The sequence below is a fragment of the Toxorhynchites rutilus genome, chromosome 2, assembly GCF_029784135.1.
Source record: "Toxorhynchites rutilus septentrionalis strain SRP chromosome 2, ASM2978413v1, whole genome shotgun sequence".
In the NCBI taxonomy this organism is placed as follows: domain Eukaryota; kingdom Metazoa; phylum Arthropoda; class Insecta; order Diptera; family Culicidae; genus Toxorhynchites; species Toxorhynchites rutilus.
This window is the reverse complement of record NC_073745.1, coordinates 246339662-246351079: the sequence shown is the minus strand read 5'-3', so window position 1 is coordinate 246351079 and position 11418 is coordinate 246339662. Positions and strand designations below refer to the sequence as shown.

At 43.9% G+C, this 11418-nt stretch overlaps 2 protein-coding genes across 2 annotated transcripts; one reads left to right on the top strand and one right to left on the bottom strand.

Moving 5' to 3' along the window:
• LOC129768156 (prostaglandin E synthase 2) lies at positions 1-1780 on the top strand. Its single transcript, XM_055769611.1, has 3 exons — positions 1-521; positions 585-922; positions 993-1780. Exons 1-3 carry the CDS (start codon positions 153-155, stop codon positions 1456-1458), a joined length of 1173 nt encoding a protein of 390 aa, XP_055625586.1. The 5' UTR covers positions 1-152; the 3' UTR covers positions 1459-1780.
• A 2413-nt stretch (positions 1781-4193) lies between these two features.
• Positions 4194-9551, bottom strand: LOC129766789 (uncharacterized). Its single transcript, XM_055767385.1, has one exon. The coding sequence runs from the start codon at positions 9549-9551 to the stop codon at positions 4194-4196; it is 5358 nt and encodes a 1785-aa protein (XP_055623360.1).
• Between the last annotated feature and the right edge of the window lie 1867 nt (positions 9552-11418).

Genomic DNA, 11418 nt, shown 5'->3' with positions numbered 1-11418 from the left:
CAATGGGCGAAGAAAAAACTGTTTGTCAAAATCAGATGGAGATTAGTGAACAATATTTACAGGAAATTTTCTAGCCGGTAGTTTTGATTCACGTCAGTTGATATTGATATTGCATTATTCTACCCATCTGATATAACACAACATTTTACGTAATGGCAACATACCGTCTCGGTATTGTCGGTCGTTCGTTTGCTCGACTTCCGGTTCAATCGGTGTTAATTCCTCAGCCACTGAGACAAACGCTTCGATGTTTCAATTCTGCTGGCAAACAGACTTCGAATGGTACCCTGCGGCTTGCGCTCAAAGGAGTGGCCGTGGGAGCTCTTGTGGGAACCGGTTGGTCTGGGTATAACTTTTTCAAGGGAGAACCAAACGACCACAAGATTCACGAAAAGACAGGGCCCATGTACTTGAATAAGTTGCCAGATGTGAAAATCGCAAGGAAAGTTGTAAACGAGAAAGATGATACTGGATTGGACCTGGTGCTCTTTCAGTTCCAGACCTGTCCGTACTGTTGTAAGGTAATGCTATACAGTGATGTCCAATATTGAAACTTTTATGCCTTGCTTTTTGGTTGCATCTAGGTTCGTTCTTTCTTGGACTATAGCGGGCTTTCCTATTCAATTGTTGAAGTGGACGCAGTGCTTCGACAGGGAATCAAATGGTCCAACACAAAGAAAGTACCGATTATGCTGGCAAAAACTCGATCAGGGAAATACGTTCAGTTGACGGACTCCAGCATGATTGTATCAGTGCTGTCGAGTTTCTTGCAAGATAGAGATCAGGACATTGGCGATTTGGCGAAGTATTATCCTTCGATTTCCTACGTGAACGAAGTTGGTAAAAAGACGAGTGACATCATGAACAAGTATTTTCTGATGCTGCAAGACAGGAAGAGACATACATCGGATGATGCGCAAGAGTAAGATAGTTTCATTATCTTTTCTTTCTAGGGTATGTTTTGTTTTAACTTCCATACATTTATCAAACAGCGAGGAACGTAAGTGGCGATTGTGGGCGGACGACCATTTGGTACATCTTATTTCGCCGAATGTTTACCGCACAAAGGACGAAGCGTTGGAAACGTTTGAATGGTTTTCAGAGGCCGGTGAATGGGATGTGCACTTTCCCAAATGGGAGCGAAATATGATGGTGTATATTGGCGCGATTGCCATGTGGGCTATCAGCAAGCGGCTGAAGAAACGACATGCTCTTTCGGATGATGTGAGGTCACATATCTACGATGCCTGTGATAAGTGGATAGCGGCGATTGAGAAGAAGAAAACACCCTTCTTGGGAGGAAAAAAGCCCAATTTAGCTGATTTGGCGGTTTTCGGCGTATTGAACAGTATGGAAGGATGTCAGGCGTTTAAGGATTGCCTGGAGAACACCAAAATTGGTGGTTGGTTCTATGCAATGCGAAAAGAGGTGATGATAAATCGTGGACAAATTCTGTAGTTTTAATAGTCATTAACTGTACAGAAGTGTTGATAAGCATTCAATTCTTGTCAATTGTTTTATCCGAATTTCTTCATGGAAACAGTTCACATATTTACAGAATTAACTGGAGAAACTCAAGAAATGCTTTGTGATATTGCGGATGAAATATACATTCTTAGTATGTAGAACGATGGAGGCGCCTGACTATAAATAGATTTGTTTTTACAGTTTAGATCAGTGATCGATATCAACGAAAATTGATTTTGGGGGTCGACGAGTTCTAGAAATCAACCCTTAACAACTTATCAATAAAGACAGCGCAGTTCGCGCTCAAACGAAACTCATCCCAAGTTCCACTATTCGTCGAAGACCTCTCAATTCATGGTGGGATAGCCAACGTTCCAAGCTTTGTCAGGATACATCGAACGCATTCAAAGCTTTTCGGAAACATGGAACCATTGACAATTTTCAATCGTATTTGGACCTTGAAAATCAATTTGAAAACATGATCAAAGGAAAATCGTGCTTATTGGCGAGGGAGGTTTGTCACGAGAAACGTCAATGAGAAAATTTTGGAAAGTGGCTCGAAACATGAGAAAACGCTCTTCAACGAATGAAAGCGAAGAATATTCACATCGATGGATTTTTAATTTTGCACGGAAGGTTCGTCCTGATTCCGCTCTTATGCAAAGAATTGTTCGATATATACCACAATATAGGTGCGATCTTGATTCCGAGTTTTCGTTGGTAGAATCCTCTCTTGCTCTCCTTTCTTTGACAATTCGGCTCCAGGAACGGATAGAATTAAGTTCAACTTGTTGAAAAACCTCTCTGATGTGGCGAAACATCGCTTGTTGAATTTATTCAACCGGTTTCTGGAACATAATATTGTTCCGGATGATTAAAGACAAGTACGAGTTATAGCTATTCAAAAACCCGGAAATCCCGCGTACGACTTCAATTCGTACCGTCCAATAGCAATGCTGTCTTGTATACGGAAATTGTTAGAGAAAATGATCTTGTTTCGAAGGTTCTAGGCTGCAATAAATATTTTTACGGTGGTTAGATTCTCCGCACTCTCTCTTAGGGGAGGCTGCCATACATATGAAACACAAATTTCTGCATTACTCGAGAATTAATCAAGCAAATGAAACCAAATTAGGCATATGAAGGATTTAGGGTGCAGTAAATGATTAGACACTCTACCCCCCTTTCTAAGGGGGGGCTGCCATACAAATGAAACACAAATTTCTTAATTACTCGAGAATTAATCAAACAAACGAAACCAAATTTGGCATGTGTTTAGAGGTTTAGAGGTTTTAGAGGGCAAAAAACATTTCTAAGGCGATTCAACACGTCACCCATCTTTCTAAGGGGGGGCTGCCATACAAATGAAACACAAACTTCTGCATAACTCGAGAATTAATCAAGAAAATTGAGCCAAATTTGGGATGTGTTGGTTTTTGGGTACGAAAATGTTTCTATGATGGTATGACACCCCTTCATCCTCTGGAAAGGAGAGATTGTCTGAAGAAAAATGGGAAAATTAGACAAAATCAAATCGAATGTGTTCTACAATTACATATTGACAAGCGTTGTTTGATGTTTTCGGTAACGAAATTGATCTTCGTTCGAAAGTGGAAATGGATTTGAATGGGATAAAATGCACTCTTACATCGTTTTCTATCTATATAAATAAAAATGGATTGTGAATAGTCCGATTTCAGTTCTGCGATTGGACCCACGAACGTGCACTTAGTAAGAAAACGTGGATGTGATAACGAAAAATAAATTTTGGGCGGGACGAAGTTTGCCGGGTCAGCTAGTTGCTGAATAAAAATTACGAGCGAAAACCAAAGCCCGGAGGCTGTATAATAATCGATTTTCGATTTTAAAATTTTATTTTTTCGATTTTTTTTCAAAAACCAATGCGTGCATTCTGATGGACGTTAAAGATAAAGTGACCAGATGGTCAGAGGTCCAACGCGGGACACAAAAAAAAAAGTTATGTATATACGTTATGTGAACATAAATCATACTTTAGCGAGTCTAAACTGATCAGTATTATTTCTTTCTGAGTATCGGCACTCAGTTGGGATTTTTCGGTGGTTTAAATTTTGTTTACGCCCGAAAATCGCTCGTTCAATCAGAGCATTTTACGCCTGGCAAGCAAGATTCAAATTCTACAATTTTCTTCAAATTACCGAATGGAATGCTCGAAAATACCAATTCATTTCCCATCGATTGTAGTGTTAACGTATGCATTCAAAAAAATGGACTAATTTCGGATGGTGATGAAAGATAATTTATAGGAACAAATTTTCTTTAAATCTTACGTTTATGAGGTCTGTCCGCGCCGGGACTCCTCCTCGAAAAGCTCCCACGCCTGAACAGGCGGAGCGGACTGATCGGAAAACTCTGTTAACTCTTTTTGAGTCTTAAAAAAGACTATTGGTTTCGGTGGATAGAAAACTCGCTGCTTCCTTTCGATTGTTTATTGGTGACGGTTTACAAAGAATTGAGATGGGATGCTGTGTCGGTGACCGGTATTTATACTGCTACTGAGATGTTTCGTGTGTGATGTCTATTGTGCACAAGAACAGCGTTTGTGTTATCTCGTCTGTTGAGTGTTATCTCGGGCTACTCTAACTTCATTCGCGTTGTACGCGACATACCGGCCACCAATGAAATATCTGTTTCATTCAAATTCAATTTTACAATAATATTTTAATTCAATTCACTATTCACAATGCTTATTTTGGGTTAGCAGCGGGTGCTGCGTCTTCATCAGGAGGTCCAGTCACTTCACCAGAAGTGGGAGTAGACTTCATCTCGTCATCTATTGGTAGAAGGCAGATCTTCACGATCGGCTGATCGAAGACTGCGCCGGATGCCAGTTTGATGGTAACCACACGGACGAGGCCATCCGCGCCGGGATGGACTGCTGTGATTCGGCCCACACTCCATCTGAGTGGGGGTAAGTTGTCGTCCTTCAGGAGTACCAGTTTGCCGACCAGAACATTCGGCTGTCGATAGTAGTGCTTCGTCCGTTGCTGTAGCTGGGTAATGTAGTCCGTTGACCACAATTTCCAGAAGGATAGAGTTCGTCGTTGCATCTCCTGCCACAGCGAAAGCCGGTTCTCGGGAATTTGGGCTAGGTCGGGCTCCGGGATTGATTGGAGGGCTGATCCGACCAGAAAATGTCCCGGTGTGAGGATTTCCATGTCGCTTGGGTCCTCAGAAAGCGCAGTCAGTGGGCGTGAGTTAAGACAGCTCTCAATCTGACACAGAATGGTTTGCATAACTTCTGCTGATAACGAATCAATGCCAATAACTCTCCGGAAATGGTGTTTGAATGCCTTGACAGCGGCCTCCCATAGGCCGCCAAACGTGGGTGCTCTAGCGGGAATGAAGCTGAATTGTATCGATGAGTCAGCACAGAAGGACGCTACTTTCATTTGCAGTTGCTGATCGTTAAGTTGTTTGCAGAGATTCCGTAGCTCCTTGTCTGCGCCCTTAAAGTTGGTTGCGTTGTCACAAAACAGGGCGATTGGTTTAGCCCTGCGGGAAACGAAGCGTTTCAATGCTGCAATAAACGTTTCGGCGCTAAGATCGCCTACTAATTCAAGGTGTGCGGCCTTCGTGGCCATGCATACAAATACTGCAACGTACGCTCGGATTGGTGGAGCAGATTTCATTCGACGTAACGGGATCTTCAGCCAGACGGGTCCACAAAAGTCAATTCTCGCACGAGCAGGAGTGATGCGCACCTTCGGTAGCTGACCCATCAGCTGGTGTTCTGCTCGAGGACGAGTGCGATAGCAGCGTACACAGGATCTTACGTGCCTCCGTGCCAGGTTACGGAGGTTCAATGGCCAAAATCTTTCACGGATGTGTGCAATCATTGCACGAGGGCCAGCGTGGAGGAGTTGCACGTGCACTGAATCGATGAGTAGAGAGGTGAATGGGTGACCTGCAGGTAGGATCATCGGATGTTTGCGGGTGAATGCATAGGAAGAATGATTGAGCCGGCCACCGACCAGGAGTAGACCATCGTGGATGAACGGATTCAATGTACCTAATGGTGACTTGCTGAGTTGTGCATCATCTTTGGCTTGGAGAATGATGATTTCGTTGCTGAAGTGTTCTTCTTGTACCACTTTTACGAGGCTTATTAACGCTTGGCGGAGTTCATCTGAGATTAAATGCGGAATGAGTTGCAAATCGGATCCAGCAGACTTGATCCGACAGTGATGCACGAACCGGCGACAGTATGCGACGATGCGGGTGAGTCTAGACAGTGACGAATAGCGTGTGAACAGCGTGCAATCAGTGACGCCTGATGATCTGGTAACCGCTGCAAGCGAACAGAGCGTCGCTTCAACGACTTCTGGTGGAAATTGCTTTACATCCGGAACAACAAACATGCTTGGCCATTCTGAACGGTCAGACGATAGCCATGGTGGACCTTTCCACCACAGGGCATTGTTGATAAGTTCGCAGGGATCGCAGCCCCTGGAGATGAGATCAGCCGGATTCTCCAACCCGGCGACGTGGCTCCAAATACCTCCTTCTGTTAGTCGCTGTACCTCCGCGACACGGTTTGTCACGAAGGTGTTGTAGTGCGATGGTGGATTTTGCAGCCAATGCAGGGTGATCGACGAGTCAGACCAGAAGAAGGAATTAATATTCATATTGAGATTTAGCATAACGTTTTCGTGTAAATGACTAAGGAGAAAAGCAGAGCAGAGCTCTAACCTAGGGATTGATAGGGTCTGGATAGGAGCTACTATTGACTTCGCTGTTAATAGACGAGTTGTGGTGATACCATTCGTGCCTACACTTCTGACATAAATGCATGCACCATATGTATTTTTGGATGCATCGCAGAACCCATGAAGCTGAATAGTTTTTCCAGAACCTGGAGCTTTCACTAAGCGTGGAATAGAGAATGATTCGAGCGTATTCAAACCTCGTCTATAATTTTCCCACACGTTGCAAAGCGAGCTGGGGAGCACTTCATCCCAGCCCAGTTTCGATTTCCAAAGTAACTGGACAAATACTTTGGCTGTGATGACAATTGGTCCCAGGATTCCCAGAGGATCAAAAAGTTTGGACATCTCGGAGACCACGATTCGTTTCGTGATTGGAGCATTAATGAAGCATTCTGGAACTTTGAATCTGAACGTATCTGATTCCGGATGCCAAAGCAGACCTAGCGTGCTAACGGATCCTTGTACATCGTCAACTGTTACAATCGATCTATCATCTTTCAAATTTGCTGGGATGTTTGATAATACTTCTGATGAATTCGAATTCCACTTTCTGAGCTCGAATCCTGCCGACGCGAGGATGCTTTTAACATCAAAGTACAATTGTACTGCTTCGTCTTCATTGTCAGCACCGCTGAGAAAATCGTCCACGTAGAAGTCTTTTCCAATTCTTTCAGCAGCATCATCTTCGTTCCTCAGATGATCGTGAGAAAGTTGCTGAAGACATCGGATAGCTAAATTCGGAGCACATGCAGTGCCGTATGTCTCCGTAGTCAACTCATATGTACGGACGTCTGGATCAGTTTTGCTTTGCCAATAAACACGCTGAAGACTTCTGTCATCGGGATGTACCCATATTCGGCGATACATTTTTGTTATATCTGCAACGAGTGCAATCTCGTACATACGAAACCGTATGACGATGGCATATAATGAATCCTGAACGGTCGGCCCCACCATGAGGCACTCGTTGAGCAAAATTCCCGTTGAGGATTTGCTAGATCCATCGAAAACCACTCTACATTTTGTGGTGGTGCTGCTTGGCTTGAGCACGGAGTGATGAGGGAGATAATACGTGTTGGAATTTTTGGTATCTTCGGATGTAATCACTGGAGCCATATGGTCGAGAGCAATGTATTCTGTCATAAAATCAGAATATTGCTCCTTTAATTCTCGGCTCTTGATAAATCGACGTTGCATCCACTGAAATCGACGAAAAGCACTGATCTGGGAATCGCCAACTTGACTCAACATGTTTTCCTTCTTGAGGAGGCGCACAACAAATCTGCCTGATTTATCTCTGATGGTTGTTTTAGAAAAATGATCTTCACAACATAATTCTTTTTTCGAAAGCCCACGGTTCCGCGGACAATTCTCGACTTCCCAAAATCGAGTCAGTTGTTGATCTAAATCATCGGTAGTACAAAGCATAGCGACTCTTCCAGAGTCTCGAAAGGCTGTACCGGTGGACACAGGACCACTAACTATCCATCCAAGTAAGGTACGTTGGAGAACAGGCTGGCTTTCAGGAGACATGGGGTCCACTTGAATTTGACCTTCCACCAGAAGGCTGAAGAAAAGTTGAGCAACAATTACCATGTCTATCTTCTGCGGTTTTGCAAAATCAGGATCAGCTAAGGTCACCTCGGAAGGAAGTTTCCAGTGTGAAATGTCAATCGGTCGAGCTGGTAAATCGTTAGTGATCCTTGGGAGGATACTGAAAGTCAGTGTGTGTGAATACGTGGTGTCGATGGAACTGAAAGTGGCGACGGTGCAATGTGTGCTGTTGACTGTAGCGCCACCCATGCCTGCGATGACCGTTGTTTGCTTTTGACGGTTCAAGCTCAAAAGTTGAACGATTCTTTCGGTGATAAAATTTGACTCGGAGCATGAGTCCAGTAAAGTTCGGACGAAGGTGGATTTCCCAGATGGACCGTGGACCCTCACCACGGCGGTGGATAACAAAACAGTTGAGTAGGTGGTATTCGATGACTGCGCTGCAGCTAAAGCATTGGTGAGTGGCTGTCGGGTGGCGGACGTGGTGGTTGATGTGGATAGTGTGGGAGTGGATAACTGTGCCGAAGGAACAGGTTCACTACCGGCGGTGGCGTTGGTGGTTCGTATGTTCACAGGTGATGAATTTATATTGGTGTAGGTGGATCGATCGTTGGGGGAGAGTGGATGTAATAGAGAATGATGTTTTTCGTTGCATTTTCTACAGGATTGAGATGAGAAATCACGACTAAGGTGTTTCATAGATACACAATTCCAACAAAGCTTTTTCTTGCGGACGACATCTTGCTTCTGCTCAAGTGGCATTCGTTTAAAGACTTCGCAATCATAAATGCGATGTGATTGGTTGCATACGATACAAGACTTAGGTGAAAACGATTTGGACACAGCTGCAGCATGGGCGACAGACAAACGAGATTTTTCTTTTGGTGATAATATTGCTGGACTACCACTATTCAAGGATATTAAGATCCCAGCTTGATCTTTCAAAAATGTAATCAATTCATTGTAGGTAGGAATCTTCTCCTTATCGCAGGCTGTTGACCGCTCCCATTCCCTCAAAGTGTTATGATTCAATCGACTACACACCATGTGTACCAGCAGAGAGCTCCATCGTTCAGTTTGCTCCCCCAACGTCGATAGAATTCTTACGTGACGTTCAAATTGGTCAACCAGGGCTAATATCGCATTTGAAGATTCCTTCCTCACAGGATCAATGGCGAACAATGACGCAATGTGATTTTTAATAAGCAAACGTTTATTATCATACCGACTTACAAGCAGATCCCAAGCGATTTTATAATTATCGCCCGTTATGTTAGTTGTATCGAGTAGTTTTTTAACAGGATATTTGAGTGCGGCCATCAGGTAATGGAACTTATCCACAGCAGCTAAATTTTTGTTGTTATGAATTAAACTACGATATGCGTCATAAAAAGGAATCCAATTGTCAATCTCACCATCAAAACTCGGCAAATCAATTTTCGGTAAACGTACAACAGATGTGGAAATCTGAGGGGAATTAGCCGAAACATGATGATTCGGTTTGTGTGTTGTTAGGAAATCATGTAATGTATAATATCGTTCTTCCATTTCGTTACGATCTTTCACTAGAATAGCTTTAGTTTCGGATTTATCCTCCATTAACAACTCCACTGCGATGGATGTATCAACAAAGCGATCATATAGTATATCCAGTCTCTTTAATCTAGATTCGATTTTGTCTTGATCAATCTCGGCATCGTAGTCCTCCACAAAGCTCTCGATGGTTCTAATTGCCTCCACCGTCACACTCAACATCTTAGATCGTTCCCGCAGCGAAGTCATGGTATCAGCTGGGAACGTCACGTAAATTAAAACCACCGAAAACCACCACAGCCCACATAAAATACTTAAAATACGATGCCGGTCCACTCCCCCACACAAAATTCCAAAAACTTTGACTACTCTAGTTGTGTACTCACCAGTCGAATGCCAAACTCACTCTCGATGATAGGTTCCGATACTCGAATCTGGAACCGACAGGATCTTCGACAGGTTTTCACGCGAAACCTGGGAAACGGCGGAAGTAAAGATGCGGGTTTATCGTTCACACCCGAAAACCATTGTCACACACTAGCGCTATACAATTAATAGTGTCCACTGCGCTCAGGTGGAATCCAATTTCACTTTCTTTTTGAGATCAGTTAACACTTATTATTTTTCGATTTAAAAATCGCACAACCGAACAATAGAAGGAAGCTGTGATCTCCTCTAAACCAAATCACAAGATGGTGCGTTGATCCTATAAGAGATCTGATGAAGCCTATTGTCCCACAATGGACAATAACGTTGATACTACAATACAAGTAGCGGCGATGTCGCGGAAAAGCGACCACACTGGCGGTGATTCAGCGTCGATGCAGCAGGTTCTATTCGCGTTGACCCCACAATGGATCTGAGGAAACCTAATGTCCCACAGTGGACGATAGCGTTGATGCCACAACAAAAGTGGCGGTGATATCGCGACAAAGCGATGTCAATGGCGGTGATTCGGCGGCAATGCAGAAGATTAAACTTCACGTTGATCCCACAATGGATCTGTTGAAAACCTCTTGTCCCACAATGGACAATCGCGTTGATGCTACTACAACAGTAGCGGTGAAGTCGCGACAAAGCGACGGCAATGGCGGTGATTCTGCGACAATGCAGTACGGAGTACGGATTTAAAATCCGGTTCGAAGGACCACAAAGATGTCCGCGCCGGGACTCCTCCTCGAAAAGCTCCCACGCCTGAACAGGCGGAGCGGACTGATCGGAAAACTCTGTTAACTCTTTTTGAGTCTTAAAAAAGACTATTGGTTTCGGTGGATAGAAAACTCGCTGCTTCCTTTCGATTGTTTATTGGTGACGGTTTACAAAGAATTGAGATGGGATGCTGTGTCGGTGACCGGTATTTATACTGCTACTGAGATGTTTCGTGTGTGATGTCTATTGTGCACAAGAACAGCGTTTGTGTTATCTCGTCTGTTGAGTGTTATCTCGGGCTACTCTAACTTCATTCGCGTTGTACGCGACAAGGTCTATAACAGAAATGATTCAATGCTGTTCATTCGCAGCAGCAGCACTGTCAAGCAACTTGATGATTTTTCCATACTGCAAGCTCCACCCCACAGCGAAGGAGTTGGACATCCTGAGGCACTTTGTGTCCGCCATATATAGCCGATCTGGTATTTACAATATCATCTCTTTGCCGCTCCTTAAGCCGGGAGTTCGAAGCAACCGGTCAAACGGTGGAGAAGAATCTGGCCAAAATGGACATATTTATGCGGAAGCGTCAGACGAGACTGGCCGTATCTGAGCAGCAATCACCCAGAAGGAGTAGCTTGAGGTGCTGGTGAAAAACTTATTTCCGGCGAAAGGAGTGAAAAATTTCTTTTCGTACTCATAATCAAAGACGAAACATACTTGATGCTAGAATTCTACGAATGACAGGGGACCGGGTACTTTACGTTCCCCAGGTAAGCGATGTCGTCAAATATATCATTCACATCAAGTTCTCGAAGAAGGTCCTTCTCTGACAGACGTGAAGGGAATGTCCAAGTCGCTCTTCTTTCGAGTCATATGGTGAACAGGGAGATATATAGTACCAAGTGCTTGCCGGAGTCGGGAAGGTGATGTGGTCTTTTGCCGAACCTGGTATCAGCCTATTATG

Coding starts and splice junctions, on each gene's coding strand:
- LOC129768156 (XM_055769611.1), top strand. CDS start 153: ATGGCAACATACCGTCTCGGTATTGTCGGTCGTTCGTTTGCTCGACTT. Junction 522..584: donor CCTGTCCGTACTGTTGTAAG/GTAATGCTATAC, acceptor GGTTGCATCTAG/GTTCGTTCTTTCTTGGACTA. Junction 923..992: donor ACATCGGATGATGCGCAAGA/GTAAGATAGTTT, acceptor TTTATCAAACAG/CGAGGAACGTAAGTGGCGAT.
- LOC129766789 (XM_055767385.1), bottom strand. CDS start 9,551: ATGACTTCGCTGCGGGAACGATCTAAGATGTTGAGTGTGACGGTGGAG.